The sequence below is a fragment of the Pleurodeles waltl genome, chromosome 4_2 (genome assembly GCF_031143425.1).
Source record: "Pleurodeles waltl isolate 20211129_DDA chromosome 4_2, aPleWal1.hap1.20221129, whole genome shotgun sequence".
In the NCBI taxonomy this organism is placed as follows: domain Eukaryota; kingdom Metazoa; phylum Chordata; class Amphibia; order Caudata; family Salamandridae; genus Pleurodeles; species Pleurodeles waltl.
In genome coordinates, this window is record NC_090443.1 from 362,022,015 (window position 1) to 362,042,985 (window position 20,971).

Consider the following 20,971-nt stretch of genomic DNA (forward strand, 5'->3'; position numbering starts at 1 on the left):
GGAAGGTCTCCCTCACCAACATGGTGCTTCTTCCTTGATGTTTGAATGTGCTATAGGGATCTATTGTGAAGTGATCCTATTCTGCAGTTCTCTCAGTTATTGATCTCTCTGTTCTGAGTGTGGAAGTGGAGCAGCATAAAACTGCCCACCTCAAAATTGCCCCGGGATAAAGCTGGGTTGCATCTTCCAAGTGTGGATTTATAAAAAATGTCAACCCAAAATATATAACTTACTCAGTTACACATGATGGAACAACATGCCAGCGGGTCTCTGATATGCCATTGACAGATGGGCAAAGGGTCAAACCAAATGGTAAAGGTGGCCCTGTAATGTCTCCTGTTTGCATGTAAAGCATATATGGTCTATCCCTTTTGAAGACTTCCCTGGGAGAAGTCCGCGACTAAATGAAAGGAGGGAGGCTGTGCTACACTTGGAGTTGTATACCTGATTGCCAGATTTATCGCATTCAATGAGGCACATGAGTGCTATGGCACCGGATCTGGTCAGTCCATACAATATATTAGTATGCAAGGGCAGCAGGTGAAATCTAGATGACTTTTACTGATGCTCCAGAACCAACGGAGACAAGGTTGACAATACTTAGTTTGGTGAGTTACGCGAAGGTTACTGAGGGACTGGTGGGAGGCACGCACCAGGTGGGAGGCACGCACCAGGTTTTAAAACATTAGATGATGGGTGGGCCATTGATTTAGACAGGTGAGTCACAACATGAGTGGAACCTATCACAGACAATGAAAGGAACAGTGTCTGGATTATGCTAATGCCCTCTACCTCAGTGTCTTGTAAGCCTTGTAAGGTCACCTTGAGATGGTTCAAAATGTTGCTGCACAGCTTCTCCTGCGTTTGCCTAGACACACTTCAGTCTCTCCAAGTCTTAACTCCCTACAGTGGTTTCCGGTCAGGAATAGGATCTTACTTAAATCCCTCTCCCTTATCCATAGGGCAATGTTTGAAGCTAGTAGAGGATACCTTGCTAGGAGATTTGTTCTCTCCATCAGCCTCTGGGTTGACTGTTCCCCACATTAAGCACATGAAGAAAGGTGTTCCAGCCTCCTCGTTTCAATGTAACCTCTGTAAGAGCCCCTTGGAGGCCGCCTTCAGAAAGCAGTTTAACACATGGCTCTTCTCCTTCTTCTGTTTAGGGTCACTTTGCATGGTCTACTATTCACATACGCCTTCCTGCTTTCCTGTTTCAGTGCTGGGATGCTGCCTATTAGTCACACGTTTTATGAATCACTTATTAATTAATTAATTCATTCAGTGTGTAACCAAGTCAAGAAAATATCCAGTAATGTGAGATTTAAATTGGTGGTCCAAGACATCAATTTCTTCCTTGCCTTCTTCTGTACGCTCGGCAGAGGTTCGCAAAACAAATGTCTGTATCAGTGTGCAGATCTCCACTGTGGGACCTTTCTAGATGATATAAAGATACCACTCTACAAAACGGGGAGGTAGAAGGGCAGTGAAGAATCTGTGGTTAGAGCATTACATATGGCAAGCAAGTTTTTCTTCTGTTGGATACTTGTAACCACAGATTCCTCACTATAAGAATAGACACCAAAGCAGTACCCCTCAAAAGTGAAGGATCTGTGAAGGGTGCTCAGACCAGAACATTTTGTAGGACCAAACAGGTGAAATGCCCTTATCACACCTGGCTGCCAAATCAGTAGTGCTTTGTAAATGTGTGCACTGACACTCACATCGCAGTCTGACAGATTTCAAGGATGTATACTCTGCGTGCCACTGCAGTGGAGCAGCATTGGCCTTGTTGGAATGCACTCTCAGACCTTCTGGATGCTGCTTTTGGCCAATGCACAGCAGTCCATAATGACTATCCATTTCGACAGAGTTCTTTTCTGCACAGTCTTTGCTTTCTTCGCCCCAGAAAAGCCCATAAAAACTTGATCATTCTCTTGATGGTCCGTGGTAGGATCAATGTAGAAACATAAAGCTTTTTCAGGTTACAAAAGATGTAGCTTTCCCTCCTCTTTCGAGTGCTGAGTCAGGTCGAAGAATGCTGGGAAAATGATAGATTGCCCAACATGGAAAGGTATTGCAAGTCTCTGGCAAAGAGGCCCACTAAGTCCTCAGCACAAGTGAAACAATGATGAAAGGCTGTTGTGCCAATAGAGCCTGGAGTTCACTCACAAGATGAGCTAAAGTAATAGCAATGGGGAAGAAAGTCTAAGGTCATAAGACCCAACAAGCAGATGTTCACCGATTCAAACAGAATATACATCAGAAACATTAAGACAAAGTTAAAGTCTCACTAAAACATCACAATTAGTGTTGGAGGGAACACGTGTGTTAAACCTTTGATTAAACACATCAAAACATGTGAGGTAAACAAGGACGGCTGGTCCGGTAAATGCCAAAAGAACGAAAAAATAACCTTCAAAAGTGCCTACTACAAGGACTTGCGGGGCTAAAATTGAAACAAACAATACAGCATCCAACAGTTTGGCTTGTAAAGGGTCTGTCTTATGAACTCCACACAAGCCCAGAAATTTGTCCCAGAGCCTGTCGTAAAAGCTCTTCTTTGAAACACCTAGCATTAAGGATAACATCCACAACTCAGGTTATAGATTGAATGAGGTTGATTGTAGCCTCTTCTATCTCCATGCTTAGAGATGTAGCTTGCACAGGTTTGGGTGCAGAACTTTGCCCTGCTGCAGCAACAGACAATCCTGCCAGAATGCCAATCTGATTGACGAACAGATGCACATGCTGAGAATTTCCAAGCACCACACTCCCCTGGCCCAATCCAGAGCCACTAGGATGACTAGGGCCCAGTCAGTTCCGAGCTTTTTCAGAATTCGGGGTAGGAGAGGCAGAGGCAGGAAGGCATACAGGAGTCTCATGCTCCACTCCAGCTGTCATGTATCCCATAGCAAGAGAGTCAGCCGCTCTAGTGAGCGAAAGTTTTTACACCACGCAAGAAAGTTAAGACACTGCGCATTCCTGACAGCAGCGAAAAGATCTTTATGGGGTGTGCCCCCCGTCAGAAGATGTCCTGCGCCTCCTCAGGATGGAATGCCATTTTTGAGCTGCAAGCTGAGCTAATCCAACCTGGCATTCAAGGATTCCGCCAGGAGGTTCACGATGATGGCTATGGCCTACACCCCGAGTCAATTCCAAAGGCACAAAGCCCCCTTGCAAAGGACACCACTTCACCCTACTTGTTGCAGTACCACAAGGCTGTGATGTTGTCAATAAGAACCTGTAGCACCTCCCCGTGATGGGCAGCAGGAAGGCCCTCAGCACCGGATGAAAGGTCCACAACTCCAACAAACTAATATTGAGCCAGGTTTCTGATCTCTACTTTCCCCAGATGACCTCCTCAACCCAGCACTCACTCAGCTATCACCACCGTTAATTCTGGATTGGCTTTTACCCATACCTGTAAGTAGGTCTCCATAACACTTCCTACAGAACACACGTGAGAGATCACCTTATCTTTTAAAATTGAAAACGTTGTCCTAAGATGTGTTACTGTATTTATTCCTCTTGAAAAAGAAGGAGAAAATCAATTACTGTCGAGGGCTTCATATATACTCTTTGTATTGTGGCACCACAGTGTTTCATATCACCATGTGGGGCATGCACGCCTGTTTTCAGACAGATAGTACGCTACACTGTGGGGGAGTGAGTCATTGGCAGAGAGTTATTTGCCGAGATCAGGAGTGGGAAGCGTTTTGGTGTTATGAGTGAATCTTAGTTTGAACCAAACAGTTTTTTGAAAGGTTATGTCAATGTAGCTACTAAAATATGACCAGCTATTTCGGTTGAGAAATAAAGTGTATATGTAAAAAATCTAAACTCAGACAGCACAGTCCTGGACCAACTCATCCAGTGAGATCATTTTGGTTTGAAACCTCAAAGGAGCTTAACGGTACCAATACTTTCTGGTTTTGAACTGAAAGGATAACTACACCATCATCATCATCATCTTTACACTTAGTGAAACAGTTCACACACTTGGTTTCTTACCTAATCCAAACAATACATAGTATGCACCCCGACCAGTAACGTAGATTTGTGGTCCAACCAATTTGCCATCACCCAAAATGCTGTATTTCACCAAGCCACCAATAATCTTTCCGGTTCCGCCTGACACCAACAGGAAGCTGAGATCTGGCTAGAAGTGAATACAAAAATATATATATGAAAGAAGTCAGTATTTTATCTACAGGGTGCACACATTTGACGTACTACATTCAGCAATAAAATAAATAATCGGCATTTTAGGAGCATCCAATTAGAGTGGATAACAACTCCAGGAAATCACACATCTGTTTTCATAGCTACAGTCGCTCAGGAGAATATAAACCCACAGGTTCTTCCTTCATGGGAGATGCCACATTGTCAGATTTTCCTGCACGCTCCAATAAGTTCGGAGAATATGTGCAAAGACATCCATTCAGCAAACACACAAAGACAGGTTTACATAAAACAGGACAAAAGATGTAGGAATGTTACTCATCAATGAAATCAGTGTTTTCATTCCAAAATCTCCTTTATAACTTCGAATCTCTTGTAGGAATCCCTGTATTCAGGAAGGAAAACTGCAACCTGTTCACTACAATCTAGAAACCAGTAAAGGAACCGTGGTGGCTCCACGTAAACAGAAGCCATAAACTGATCACATATTTGATCCTGTGTTTCAAGTCTTTCACATATCGGGACAAAGGTTCAAGCCTTACCTCTTCTGCGGACTGCTCCATGCAAATATATGAAATATTTGCTGGATGTGTGATGATTAGCTGTGTCTTTATGCTCCCTGATCACAAACATTGGCAAAGCCAATGGGTCTCGCCTTTTTGATCTATTGGCTTTCCCAAATCGTGTTGCTGATGCTGCATAAAACAAGGTGATGGAAGGAATGATCGCATTACACTCAAACATCGGCATTTATCCATCACATTTTTGTATTTCCATTGCGATGGGTATGCCCAGTTGTGCGTGCTGTGCTCACTGTGCCTACGGAGCCAAGCTGTACCCAACTGAAGAGGTCCAGTTATGCCAAAACTTGTCTTGGGTTTTCCGGTTCATAGAGGACCTGGCTTGGCAATTCTGGATGGGCTGTTCACATTGGAGCACAATCAAGGCTGGTTTGCATACCGCTTGGTCTACTATGAGTTGGTATAGTGGGTAAAAAAAAACATAATGGCCTGGGACAGGGCCCGAGCAGCAGCTGGGATTAATTCAAGCATTCCATTAATCACATTTTTTGCATTTTCATTGTGATGCCCTATGTGCAATTGGTATACCCACAACTGAGTACCGTGCTAACTGTGCCACTGGAACTATAAATACTTTTTGAAAATGCATCAACAAAATGTTGAAAAAGTGTACGCATTATTCTGTACGTCTGACCATGAGTGATGACAAGTGCATGCATGCATCACCACGCTGCTGGGTACTACAAAAACCTTAAATAAAATACTTTAAGTACCGCGAGGAATAGGTGAGTAATGCAGGGTCAGGTGCGAGACGCAATGGGCAGTTCAACGCACGAGCTTGAGACCGAGTGTTGAATGCATACATTAAAAAATAATTAAATAAATAAGCCATGGTGAGTGAGTATTGCTCCCTCCTAAACGTATGGAGGAGAGAGCAACATGGAGCACGCAGCGTGGGGAAGCAGCACACAAGGAAGAAAAGAGGGAGGGGGAGGGGGGGAGTAATGGATGAGCTAAGGCCTGGGGGAGAAAAAAAGCGACAGAGTGCGCATCGGCGGATATTTGAGGGAGGGGAGCAACACTCGAGAGAGAGAATAACAAAACACATACACTCCTGTGGAGTGCTAAACGAAAAAGAAAAACGTAGTTCCCTAAACGTGAGTAGAGGATGGCTAAAAGCCATCCAATCAAAAAGATGGTAAATAAACAATGCTCCACAGGAAGGGCAAACATATGAAGAGGAAGAAAAGCTAATAAATAACAAGCAAACAAATGAGAGCAACAATAAAGCCAACATTTGTTTGCAAATGGCTGCCTCTAAGCTCCCTGTAAGTTTTTGGTATGGTCCACAAGGCACAGTTCTGCTGAAATCATCCAGTTCCGCTTTAGCAGAACAATGTTGGAAGCATATGCCCAATTATCACTCAAGTATTCCACTACCAGAGCAGTGAAAAAAGAAACTGCAAAAAACAAACTTAAATCAAGAAAACCCAGGCAGTCACTGACCAATTTAGAATCTTCCACTGTTGGGCAAAGCGTGGTAAAATTGTGTTAACAAGTAGCTACTTTTTGCTTGAAAGGCAAGACTTCAAGAGTATCCTCCTGAATTTTTATTTTTTACTTAATTGGTAGGGAAACAGATATGCAAAATCATAACACAAAAAGTAAAGTTGGTGCTTTCGTGGTATTCACACCCTGTCACCTAGGGAGAGACAGCCAGAACCGGAGAGACCCCAGTTCAGCAAGCTAATAAACAGAAAAATACAAAGTCCAATGGTCCAATAGTTTGACCAATAGAGAAGTGGTGCAATCTCAGAGTCACGTTGATATTGATTTACTCTTTTCACAGTTAGTCCCATTTCTTGCGAGAAATCTATTACAGACAGGCAGCCGACGTGTTTCGTCACCTAGATTTTTTCCAGGCTGAAAGAAGAGATACAGGGTATCTTACACAATTGTAACAATAACATAGGGATAAGAAAAGCAACTGTTATGCCACCATCACCAGCTTGTACAAAAAAACACATTTGGAGTTCTAAAGAATAAAAAGCCAAGTGCGTGTATAGAAAGCCTGAAACAGACTGTGACTAGTACACTGGCCATGCTAAGTTCTACAAAGTGCTCTAGAATCATGTCAGTATGTGTAATGAAATAAAAAAGTGATGAAAAAGGGAGCATATCGTCCATGATAGTAACAAGAGATCCCAAGCCTAAAGAAGAGGAAAAGGAAAGGGAGCCAAATCGCGATAAAAACAGAATCCCATGCCGTGAGTGAATAATGAATGGTTAGCCAGCAATTAGACGATACAAATTTAAACGTATGCTAAAAAAAATAACCTGTACCTGAAGTCTACGACTAGTGCCAATATTCTAAGCTTAAAAGGCTATAGTTTGGTACCTCATTGAAATATAAAGAAATACCAATATTTAATTTGGATGCAGGATAGTGCTGAAGCTATCATGGAGGTTTAAAAGGGACTAATCAACTCGACAATACAGGTACTGGGGCAAAGAATATAAAAAATGACCACATCATCCACAACAGCAAGTGATGAAGAAATACAGCCAAAGTGGTGCAGTCTTATTTATAGACAGTGCTGGCAATAAACTATATAAGGTTACATTGTGCAATTAGAAACAAGTGAAATTTGTTTTTTAAAAAGTGCAACTGCTCAATCTAGCAGCGAGTGAGGAGTGCCCAAACCGACACCTCTAAGTATACACATAAAGTAGCCATAGTCCTCACCTATACAGCGTTCAACGGTGCTAAAAGAAATGTAGAATCAGTATCAACAGTCAGTGAACTTTGTTATCACGTGCTCCCTCTTGGTGTTATATTGAAAGGTAATGGTCTTATCCTTTGCATAGCAACAAACGTTGCATTATCCTGAAGGCCGCAACTGAGACACAAGAGGATGAACGTTGAAGGAAACACTATGGCCCTCATTACAACCTTGGCGTTAAATGCCGCCTACCGCCATGCCGACGGCCGCCAACATACCGTGACCACGGCGGTATTGCGCTACCGGTATTATGAACCACACTGAGAAATCCGCCACTATACAGACACCCACACAAGTCCGCCAGACCAAAGGTCAGTGAAACTGGCGGTACCAAAAGCCACACCATTACGCCAACAGGAATACGCCCACAGTATCACGACCCACGAATCACCGTGGCGGTCTTTCAAATGCGGTAAAGCATTGGTGGCACACACTGCCGCAACTCAAAATACACACACCTTTACAAGACACCATCACATTGGACAATTCAGACTACACACACCTGAAACACATACATACACCACACCCACACCACTATAAAACACACACCGACATTACCCAAAACCCCTTACAGCGAAAAAAAAGATAGCAAGCAGAGAGATAAGCCAGGAGCACCCACTCAATCAGAGGCACAAAACATCATCACCCATACACCATCCACTCACCTCACAACACAACACCCCACCCCACACATCCCACTCAAACCACATCCATGACACCCCAAAGACACCCCATGTTTTCAGAGGAGGAGCTAAGGGTCATGGTGGAGGAAATCATGCGGGTAGAGCCACAGCTATTTGGATCACAGGTGCAGCAGATGTCCATTGCAAGGAAGATGGAGCTATGGCGGAGGATCGTGGACAGGGTCAACGCCGTGGGACAGCACTAGGTATGACATCAGGAAGAGGTGGAACGACCTACAGGGGAAGGTACGCTCTGTGGTTGCAAGACACCAGGTAGCCGTACAGAGGACTGGCGGTGGACCCCCACCTCCTCCCGCACAACTAACAACATGGGATGAGCAAGTCTTGGCAATAATCCATCCTGAGGGCCTCGCAGGAGTAGCAGGAGGACTGGACTCTGGTGCGTCAAATCTTTACTACTATCTCCCCCCACCCTACCTGCATGCCATCACTCCACCACCTCACACATACCCCACTATTACAACCCACCTATCCCAATACCAAGCCCTGTATTGAACACCAATGCATGGACCCCAATCACAGACCTGCATGGACACCCATCACCTCAGCATGCCCAGTAGAGAGACTCACCCAGCCCACAAAATCACCACGCACACAAGGCCAAGCTGACAGGGAAATCACAATCATACAGGGAAACACACCCATGCACAAGATGGCACACGCAGATACAATAACACTGTTTTGCATCCCCACAGGACCCCCACTCAATGTCACTGGAGAGGAGGTGCCAGCTACATCCAGTCCCCCCACAGAAGAGGCCCACAGTGAAGACAGCAGCTCTGCATGCCTGGATCAGGATGACCAACCTGGCCCATCAGGGACCCCTGGACAGTCGGTTACCCTGTCACAGTCCCATACCACTACAGAGCCTCCCCCTCAGGAAACACCAGCACAGCACCCACCCAGCAGGCCCATGCCATTGTCCCCAGGACACGTCAATTAGCAGTGTGTCCACCACTACAGGGACCCCGGGAAACCCCACAAACCCAGGACGATCAGGGACCTGGGATCAGTGGCTATGAGCACACTTTTCAGGGGACAGAGGCACAGGACAACAGGGAAGCTGGGAGGACTGCTGTGCGACAGGGGGAGGACAGGCCCAGGGAACCCACTCTCCAGGAGGCACTCTCCAACATCCTGGGAGCATAGCACCATTCCCAGGAGACCATGGGCCAGATACTGTACAAGTTGCAGGAGACCCAGCGGCTGCAGGAGGGACCTTGCCAGGGGATTAGGGAGGACCTCAAAAACATCTACACCACCCTGGTCACCATTGCAGGGGTGCTGGCTGACATGGGCAACATCATGAGGGAGGCAGTGGCACAACAACGGGCCCCTGACACTAGCCACACCGAAGAACAGCCCTCCACCTCCGGTAGTGGACAGGAAGCCCCGCCACAGGACCAACAGGCCACCAGCACCCCAACCCCTGCATAAGGAGAACCACCCTGCAAACGGTCCCTGCGATCCAGGCAGAAGCCGAGAACATTGCCAAGACCCCCACCAGGAATTAAGACTCTCCTGATTGTCACCCTTCTGTCCCACTCTCTTCCCCTGTCCACCTTGAACTGCCATTACTCCCCTTCCTATGCCCCATTGGACAATGCACCTGTGATACCAAGAGACTGGACTCTACCCTGGACTTTCCTCCACCATCACCCCCAGCCCCAGCCCACTGCACATCCCCCTCTACTTATGAGCACTTAAATAGACTCCAGATTTGTATTTGTTCCAAGGGTGTTTGTCAAATGATTGAAATATGTATTCGTTCAACATTATCAAAGCATTGCAAGTAATATGTACAGGTAAATATACTTTGGGATGACCTTTGGTGGGCAGCAGTACATATAGCAGGAGCCGGAGTAGGACACAGATCTGAAAATAGAGATGCCAAAGGGTACAGTAAGTAGCCATAGACATAGGGAAATCAGGCTGCCATGTACAATGTCCAACAGAAAACTGAAAAGTGAAGTCAAGTTACAGTGTTTTACCTGTGTGTCACTGGAAGTACTGCTGTATGATATTACTTCTGTTGTCAACATCTTTTTCCTCTGCCTCCTCTTCCTCACTGTCCACAGACTCCACCGCTGCCACAAGACCACCTCCAGGCTCATCTTCCTGCAGAAAAGGCACCTGGCGTCTCAAGGCCAGGTTGTGCAACATGCAACGATGATCTGGCACACCTTCTTCGGTGAGTAGTACAGGGATCCACCTGTCAGATGGAGGCACCGGAACCTGGCCTTCAGGAGGCCGAAGGTCCTTTCAATAATCCGCCTTGTACGCTCATGTGCCTCGTTGTAACGTTCCTCTGTCCTTGTCCTGGCATTCCTCACTGGGGTCAGTAGCAATTAGAGGTTGGGGTAACCAGAATCACCTGAAAATATTGAGGGATACCTGTGAGACACAGACTAACCCTTAGGGACAACCAAATACCCAGACACCTACTTGTACAGTGTGAGGACCTTGGGCTCACCTATTAGCCACACCCGGTGCCTCTGGAGTTGGCCCATCACATATGGGATGCTGCTATTCGTCAAGATAAAGGGGTCATGCACAGAGCCAGGATATTTTGCATTCACATTAGAGATGTACTGGACCGCCAAACACACCATCTGCACATTCATAGAGTGATAGCTTTTGGGGGCTGGGGGCAATCGGGGGGACAAATGCCACACGTTTACCATCAATGGCAACAATGATGTTGGGGATATGTCCTAGGGCATAAAAGTCAGCTTTCACAGTGGCCAAATCATCCACCTGGGGCAATACGGTGTAGCTGTGCATGTGTGTCAGCAGGGCTGACAACACTCTGGTCAACACGTTGGAGAACATTGGCGGGGACATCCCTGATGCCATGGCCACTGTTGCTTGGAAGGAATCACTTGCCAGGAAGTGGAGCACTGACAGTACCTGCACTAGAGGGGGGATACCTGTGGGCTGGCGGATAGCTGACATCAGGTCTGGCTCCAATTGGGCACACAGTTCTTGGATTGTGGCCCGATCAAGTCTGTAGGTTATGATAATGTGTCTGTCCTCCATTGTCCCAAGGTCCACCAGGGGTCTGTACACTGGAAGATGTCGCCATCTCATGTTCAGCCTCAGCGGTTGAAGCCTATGGAAGAAAACGGTGAGCAGAGGGTCATATTCACACATGATTTGCACTAATGTTTTTTTTTTTTTCATTTACATAACCAGTATGTGAATCCGACAGTCCGTTGCTGTGCCAGTGTCTGCTGTGACGCAGTTGGGTGCCATGCCTTGTGCCCCCCTGAAATGGCGGCTGCCTGACCTGTGGGGAGGGACAAGTGGAAATGAGGTAATTCTGCTGGCGTTGTGCGCCGTTGCGGTCGAAAGCCGCCGCGCAACTTCGCATTGGTTATCATTGGGCCCTATGGGTTCCAGGAGCCAATGGTGATGTACAACAGCGGTGATGTACGCACTGCTGTGGACGTGACCGCCATTTTCTATATGTTCACTCACTTGCTACTTGACCTTCAACAAGAGATGGCCTACACTGCAAGTGCTGCTGTGACCTGTGTCTGGAAGCGACAATGGCTCATGTGTCTGGGGAAAGGGCCCCTGCCTTCACTGCGGAGGAGTTGGAGAAACTGGTGGATGGGGTCCTACCACAGTACACGTTACTCTACGGTCCTCCAGACAAACAGGTGAGTACACTGTGAGCATGATGCATGGGCCATGAATGTATGGAGTGCTGTGTGTGTAAGCCACATGTAGGGGGGGGGGGGGGGGAGGGTTGAGGGGTCCTGAGCAGAGTACTGCATGTATGGTGGTCAATGTATGTGCATAAGGGGATGGGAGGGATATGGTGAGCCATGAGGATGACAGTCCGGACAGTATGACTAATCCTTTTTCTGCTGTCTTTTCCCTGCAGGTCAGTGCCCACCAGAAAAAGGGTACTTGGTGTGCCATCGCCAAGGAGGTGTGGACCCTGGGAATCTTGGACAGGCGGAGTACCCACTGCCGCAAAAGGTGGGAGGACCTGCGCCACTGGGCAAAGAAGACGGCAGAAGCCCAGCTGGGGCTGGCCTCCCAACGAGGAAGGGGTGCCCGTCGCACCATGACCCCCCTGATGTTCCGCATCCTGGCGGTGGCCTATCCAGAGTTGGATGGGCGCTTGAGGGCATCACAGCAGCCACAAGGGGGTGAGTACAAAATCTGATTCATTACTTTGCGCACATTAAGGTTTTACCTGGGTGGGGATGTGGACTGTGGGTGCCCCTGGGCCAGTGGGACGGAGGGCGAGGGGAGCACCACCAAAAGGGACAGGAGGGGAGACCACAGACAGCGACTCCTCCTCTGATGGAAGCTCCCTGGCGGTGGGGGACACCTCTGTGCCCACCCCAACAACAGGTACAGCCGCCATCCTACTACCAGCACCGCCCTCCCAGCAGCCCCTCATTGTGTTTCCTGTGCCCACTCACCCAGGAGGGTGGGCATCTCCTTCGCCCCAGGCACCTCAGGCCCTGCCCCAGTCAGCCCTGCTGCCCTCAGTGAGGAGGCTATTAACCTCCTGTGATCCCTCACTGTTGGGCAGTCAACCATTCTGAATGCCATCCAGGGTGTCGAGAGGCGTTTGCAACAAACAAATGCATACCTGGAGGGCATTCACTCTGGCAAGGCGGCCCAACAGAGAGCATTTCAGGCTCTGGCCTCAGCACTGATGGCAGCCCATGCCCCTGTCTCTAGCCTCCCCCTCCAACTTCCTCTACCCAGTCCCAATCCCCTAAACCCCAGCCTATCCCAAGCACACCTTCAGACCAGCATTCACCCAAGTCAACACACAAAAGTGGCTCAGGCAAACACAAGCACCATACTTCATCTCACAGGCACTCACACAAGCACCATCCCCATGCAGACACACAAACATCCACTGCCTCCAATATGTCCCCCACCTCCTCGTCATCTACCTCCCTGCCAGTAGCGTCTCCACTCACACCTGCATGCACTACATCCTCATTCACTACCTCCATCACCAGCACGCCCATCACAACACACCCATCACTGGCAGTCACCACCCCCACATCCATGCACATGTCCCCTGTGTCCTCTCCCACTGTGTCTGTGACTCCTCCTCCCAAACTACACAAACGCAAGCACCCACCCACCCAACAGCCATCCACCTCACAACAGCATCCAGCAGGATGGAGTCTAGTCCTGCCACCATGGACTATCATGCAACCTGTTCCCCGCAAATCTCGTGCCTCAGACACCCAGGTGAGAGACTGTGACCTTGCACCATCCAGGATGAAGCACACTGGGCACAAAGCCCCCTCCAGAACCAGTGGAGATATCCATCCACTCACCCTATCCTTGGCAGGATGAAGCACACTGGGCACAAAGCCCCCTCCAGAACCAGTGGAGATATCCATCCACTCACCCTATCCTTGGCAGGATGAAGCACACTGGGCACAAAGCCCCTTCCAGAACCAGTGGAAGAAGGAATCCACTCATGTGGTACTGAAAATTCTGGACCCGTGTTATAAGCGTCGTCGTATCACAACAATTTTGGTATCAGCAGACCGGAAATGATTAGAATAGTATGCACAAGCATTGTATTCCTATTCGGGTAACGAAATCACCCGAATATCAGAGTTTCCGTCCTGAAACCTCGTGTTCCATTTAAACGACAGCCATTTTGTGATTGCCCTCACATAGGCCAATGTCTAATGCTGAAAAAGAGTCTGAAGGACACGGACATCTTTGCTGACTCCTCTGTGACCTGGGCAAGCTGACTCCACTGCCTGAAGCCAAACCTGTTCGGCCAGTTTCTTTCCCAGTGGCCAAATGAGATTAGTATCAAAGCACAACACATCATAAAACCTTTCATCACACACAAACCATGCCTAATCTTACACACACCTGTCCCTGTTTCTTTCTTTATGACTTGCTTTACAAGGAGGAGGTGCCTGTTTATATTGGGGGTCCGTCGATATCTGATGAAAGTACTAAGCCTTGCCGGGTAATTGATTGAGGGCTGGACAAACTGAAATATGGGCTTGTCATCATAAACCTGCTATTTCTTTGTAGTGAAAATATGTGAATGGTCAACTGTAAAATAAGGAATGTTTGCCTAAAGCATAATATTTTGTATAAAAGAGAAGGTTAGCTTTGCAAAGAGAGCAGTCTCCTGAGAATATACACCGTGTTGTACTTCTAGGATACCCGTTATGGGCTGCAGCCAATAAACAAGATCTTTGACTTCACCAAGAAGACTCTGTGTTTCTGTAGTCTGAAACAGGAAGGACTCGAAGTCTTAGGGTGTGTTCCCTGGCACCACTGGGTTCTGAAAAACCCAGTACTTCACTCACCCCCTCCTTGGCAGGATGAAGCACACTGGGCACAAAGCCCCCTCCAGAATCAGTGGAAGAAGGCATCCACTTGGAAAACTGTGGCTTTGCACTCCCCAAGAGCAATCAGTGGGCAAACCACCCACTTGAGAGACTTGATAGACTATGGCTTTGCACTCCCCATGACCAAGCAGTGGGCATGGAGCCCCCTCGAGGAGCAGTGGCATTATTCCATCTTCTGGCAGAGGTGCCCTCCCCATCCACATCCCCCTGAAGTGCCTGTGTGTTTTCGACCTGATGTCCCTGCAGTGTTCTCTCCGTATTGAGGCAGAAGTCAAGTGTGGGCTTGGCCCATGATTTTTGGCCCAGTGGCCCACGCACATTTTGAATGGACAATATACCGTCTTATGTACATATTGTATATTTTTGTAAATAATGTTTTTCTATTTATTACGTATATCTGCCTATTTCTAAAATATCACTGTTTAACTCAATTCCTTTTGTCCTTGCATTCTTCCAGGGGGTTACAGGGTGTAAATGTAATGTTGATGCATGTGTTTGTGTGTATGGTGTTGTGGGTGGAGGTGGGGTGTTGCATGTGTGTGTCACTCTCTTCCCCCCCCACCCCTCCCCTGTGTACTAGGTGCAGTACTCACTGTGGTCGTCGCCACCGCCTTTCATATTACTGGTAGATGAGGAGGTAGACCAGCATGGGCAGGACCTGCAGCTCGGGCTCCATGGCGTCCTGGTTCTTCATTGAGTGTCGAGAGGTGAGTGGTTTCCCTTCCAAGTCCTGTTTCCGCCGTGCTTTTGATGGCGTTGGTACTGCCCCGGAAAAGCTGGAGGATTGGTGGGTTGTGATGGGGTGGGCGGTACATTGTCATCCCCCTGTTTGTTGGCGGTTACCGCTGTGGTGTTTGTTGCTACCGCGTGGCAGTCGGAGTGTTAAAGTGGCTGGCTGTGTTGGCAGTTTCCGCCGTGGTCGTGATCCCATTTTTTTTTTTTTACCACCGGCCTGTTGGCGGTATTACTGCTGCCTTCACACCGACCGCCAGGGTTGTTATGAGGGCCTATGTTACAGTCATATAAAACCAAGCACCCATAGAACTTGGTTACCAGTACCACATATTTGTTTCTATAAATTTTGACAATGCAACATTTGTTTCTGTTCGAAGGATACAACCATTACCTTTCAATATAACACCAGGAGGGAACACAGGATAACAAGGTTCATTAATTGTAACACCAGATATGAGGTTTACTGCATTATTTTTGAATAAGGACTCATATGCATTGGTAGTACAGTAAGACCTTTAAAGGAACACATTCAATAACACTTCTGTGCCATAAGAAATAACAGTAGTAATTACCCACTTGCAGTACACTACAATATCATCCACGGACAAAGGGAAATTCCAAAATTGTTTCAATGGTATTAATGTTATGGGAGACATGCCCAGGGATGGAGACAAAACCCTGGCAATGAGGTACCTTGAGATTAGGTGGATTATCAGACTCAGAGCAGTAGACGAGGGCCTGAATGTTGATACTGATATCCACGTTTTTCTGGAAGAATAATTATCTCTTGAGGAATCAATATGTTGGGTAACTGCAATTTGGGCACTCTCTTGTTTTCAGAATGTAACACGTAACACATGAGGGTAGCAGATGTATTTTTACGCTTGCAACATTTGTTAATTGATTCTCTCTACCTCTCAAGATATTTCCCCCTATAGAATACCTCATTGGATTAATGACTCGGGGGTTAATACACTGTTACAGGTGTTCAATACCGTAATACGTTCACTTGGTACATCAATGAGTGAGAGTCTCGACTCAGACAAGACCCTTTGTTGTTTGTTTATGCAATCTGGCTCATGTCGTAAATAATTACTTTGCATCGAACATTAGTATATATTTAAAATCACTGCTGTTGTTAGTATAACTATGTGCACCATTAGAGGTGCTACCAAGACGTAGCCATATTTTAGATTGTACTCTGATTATTCAGATAAGATTTTGAGACTGGCTGTGTATTGCGTTCACAACAACAACTATAACCATATATTTGTTTAGTGTACATCTCTGTACATGGACTGGATTAGAAATTGTGTCTATATGAAGTATTGCAACATGTAATATATACCTAAACGATTTAAATGTTTTCTAACAATTTTTCAACATGGAACATATCTCCATGTAACATGAGTGGTTTTAGACTTCCTTCACAAATCAGTGGCCTCTCTCTTACTTTTTTCCCCCCATCTGGTTGCCCCTTTTTTATTTACCTTTACTTTGCCTTTAATATCTCCACTAGTAAGATGGACGCCGACCGTACTGCTACTAAAGTACATGCCTTGTTGGTAGTTCCTTTCTGTTTTTCTACTTTTTGGCTGTTATTTATTTAGAACTGCAAACACAAGCTGGTTGGCACATTGTTGGAAACTTTCATACAAAGCCATTGTTATGTGTGGATGGTAAGTGCCTTGTGCACTTCATTTGTTGAGGTTTCTTATTTTGTCTCACTAATTACTTATACTCGCAGTTTTGTGTTTATGTGCGGGCTTAACAAGGCCTCTATTAAGCCTATCTCCTCTCAACTAAAGATTAGATTGGGCGTTTTACACTATTTCATACAAGGTATGTTTCATTTGGCCAGCTGGTAGTTGCCCATATTTTGCCTAAAACCTTTATTACGCATTGTGTGGACACCAAGGTTGAAGACCATTTTTTAGGTCGAGCCTGGCAGCGCACATGCGCGGTCTGCAAGACATGTTGTATTTACTAAAAGGGCTTTTATCCCACCTGCTGCTCCTCATAGGTTGACTTCAGCGTCGCTCTTCTTGGCTAGTACATCCAATACATTACTTCTGTTCGTAGCTGAGGAGCACCACTCAACGACCGATTAATCTCCCTTAATTAGTGGTCATCCGCTTTGATCAGGTACTATTTCTTTTACCCCCCCCGCCATAGGGCTAGATTCACACGCTCGCTTTTGGCCTCTTCACGGCTCCTGAGGCTTGTCACATAGCATGGCAGCCTCTTGTTCTGTGTTGGCGTCACTGTAAGAGTGGATTTAGGACAATTTGCATAGTTAACAGACTACTTACAGCCCAATCTTTAGCAACGTTTGTGGCACAAGATAAGGCCTTCAGACATGGAAGAGCGAGGCAAATTTAACACTATTTCAAAAGCTTTGTTTTCACTTTGATATCCTAAACCTACGCAGTATTTACCATATGTCAGCATAATACATATATGGTGTTAGTTCCGTTTCGAAGTTCAAAAATATCACCTGCTTAACATAAAAGAAATAAAAAAAGTTACACAACAGCAACTTTCTTACATATGCACAGTACAAAAACATTTATAATGCTTTTGCTTCTGTGTTTTGGTCAGAAGTGCTTTCTCTGCTATTTCATGTTTCATTACGTTATTTTAAAGAACTACTTTTAGTTATGGTTGACTCAGTGTTTATGTTGCTGAAATACCAATTCCATGCTCATGTTGCTTACATTCTGAATCTGTAATCATAATATGTGTGTGTCTTTTTATACCAATTGCTTTATTGGGTAATTGCTGTGTGTTTTTCAAAGCTTTCATTCTACTCTGATATTGTCTCCATTCTCCTCTAGGCCAGAGATTTCAGACAGCCACAGGGCTCCATTTAGCGAATTTAATGGGTGCTGTGCTACATTTTTCAGCACAATGACCGAAAGTCATTGAGGATGTGTGGAATTCAAGATTACAGGGTACCTTATGTGGCCAAAAGAGGTCCCAAGGGACACCTAGGGACAGCCTGTGGTATTGCACCCTTTCCCTGCTTCATGCACATTAGAATGGTAAATGTTCCAGGTTTTTTTCCAGCCAGCATATTATAAGTGTAAAAGCATTAACATACCATGTTGCTCCTGCTTATATTTCACATGCTCTCCTTAATGCAGCATTCTCTATGAGTGTTTACGTTTTCCAGGATATTGCTAATGACTTTTTTTTTCTCAGCCAGCATATTACTCTTTTCTCCCCTTCCTTATAACCTATTTACCATTTTCTGGTTCTCCAGCACCGGAAGGTCATATGAATAGCAAGCCCCAGTGCTATGCAAATATCTCTCCACTGCATACAAAAAATAAAAAAATAAAAAATAATGCCATTTTCAACAACAAAAGCTCTAACTTTCACAAATGTGAGACAATTGTATTGCAAATGCTATACTGGATTTAGATTACGGCTTGTATGGGCAAAGAATGCCTTGCTTTCTTTTGCTACATCAAATACGTCCTTACTGATTCACTACTGTAACTAGTACATGTATGTATTGGGATGGTCGCTACTTAAATTTAATTTGTCCAAGTTTGGTGTTTTGACTGCAAATTTCTATATAACATCCCTCCATATTTACAGATACATCTTCTGACACTCATAGCTACGCTGACTGGTGGTACTGAGTCTACATTTTTTCAGCACTGTAGGACGCTGCATCAGTAAGGCCTATGACTACTTAATGTGTACACTTCGAGGTGACGATTTGTGAACTCCTCACTCACTGCTAGGTTGGGCAGTTGCCCTTTTTTACTTGTTCCTAAATGCACCGTGTAAAGTTATGTAGTTTACTACCACCACTGTTTATATATTTGGCTGCACCTATTTGGCCGTGTTTCTTCAAAACTTGTTCCTGTTGATGGTGGTGTAAATGATTTCCATTCTTTGCCCCTGTACTTGTATCATCTAGGTGATTAGTCCCTTTTAAACCTCCATGATAGCTTTAGCACTATCCTGCATCACAATGAAATATTGGTATTTCTTTATATTTGAATGAGGTACCACACTATGGCCTTTGAAGCTTAGAATACGGGCACTAGTCGTAGAATTCAGGTACATGTTCTCCTTTCTAGCATACTTTTAAATTTTGCTGGCTAAACATTAATTAGCCACTCAAAGCATGGGATTCTGTTTTTTTGTGATTTGGCTCCCTTTTCTCTTCCTCTTCTTTGGTCTTTGGCATCTCTTGTTACTGTCATCCATGGTATTCTCCCCTTTTTGTTTCATTATATAAACTGACACGTTTCTAGAGCACTTTGCAAGAACTTAGCATGGCCAGTCTACTAGTCACAATCTGTTTCGGACTTTCTTTATACGCACTTGGCTATTTATTAGATATTTTCCTGAACTCCAAAGGTGTTCTTATACTAGCTGGTGATGGTGACTTAACAGTTAATTTTCATATGCCTACGTTATTGTTACACTTGTGTAAGATACCCTGTATATCTTCTTGCAGCTTTGAAAAAGTCTAGATGACGAAACGCGTGTCGGCGGTCTGTCTGTAATGGATTTTACTCAAGAAATGTGAATAACTGTGAAAAGAATAAATCAAAACCAACACAACTCTGAAACTGCAACACTTCTTCATTGGTCATACTATTAGATCACTGGATTTCTTTGAGTCACTCAGCTTTTTGAGTACAAGTGTACTACTGTAGTATTAGAGAAAAAAGGAAAGCCTCTCAAGGGAGAAGGGTGAGTCGCATGTGAATCTATAAAAGATACCAATACTGAAAAATTACAGGTACAGGTAAGTAACCAATTTTCTTCTCCAGTATTGGATCTTTTATAGATTCACATGCTTGAATCAGAGTAGTCAGAAGTAAATCACACTTAATAAACATAAATTTATATATATATATATATATATATATATATATATATATATATATATATATATATATATTACGGACAGTTGAAAATAGAGGTGTGAGAGGCTTTTCTTATTGGAACAGGGGTCATAATACTTCTTGTCCCACAGCCACATCAGCCTTGTCAGCCTCATCAAGGCAATAATGTTTTGTAAAGGTGTGCCTGTTGGACCATGTTGCTGCTCTGCAGATGTGTTTGATGGGCACACCAGCAAACAGAGCTGTGGAAGTGGAGACAGCCCTGGTGAAATGGACCTTAACTTTGCCTTGCAATGGTTTCCTTGCTTGTCTGTGACAGAACTGAATGGTGGATGTGATCTGTTTGGATATGGTTTGTTTAGACACTGGATGACCCTGTCTGAGGTTACTACATGCCACAAATACTTGATCCCCTTTGTGAATAGGATGGGTTCTATGCAAATAGAACTTGAGACACCTTTTGCATGGAAGGACGGCTCTGCAATGGTTTGTGGATTTGGGAAGAATGTCCGTAGCACTACTGGCTCATTTAAGTGGAAGTCCGAAGGTACCTTTGGTATAAATCTGGGACTGGTCCGAAGAATTCCCTTGTCTGATTCGAATTGAAGGAAAGGTTACTTCATGGTAAATGCCTCAATGTCACTAACTCTCTTGGTAGATGCGAGATCTAGAAGACGTGCTGTTTTCCAAATGAGGTATTGCAGTTCGGCTTTGCAATGGTCTAGAATGGAGCTTTAATGAGTTGTCCTAGAACCACATTCAGGAGTCACGATGGCTGGAGTTTCTTCACTGGAGGATATG

At 45.4% G+C, this 20,971-nt stretch overlaps 1 protein-coding gene across 2 annotated transcripts in view; it reads right to left on the bottom strand.

Moving 5' to 3' along the window:
* FAM234B (family with sequence similarity 234 member B) overlaps positions 1-20,971 on the bottom strand; it is a 254,974-nt gene that overhangs the window by 105,803 nt on the left and 128,200 nt on the right. For both annotated transcript variants that reach the window (XM_069231446.1, XM_069231447.1), the window contains one exon: positions 4,012-4,159. In XM_069231446.1, coding sequence (XP_069087547.1) covers positions 4,012-4,159 — 148 coding nt within the window. The remainder of the gene's footprint in view (positions 1-4,011; positions 4,160-20,971) is intronic.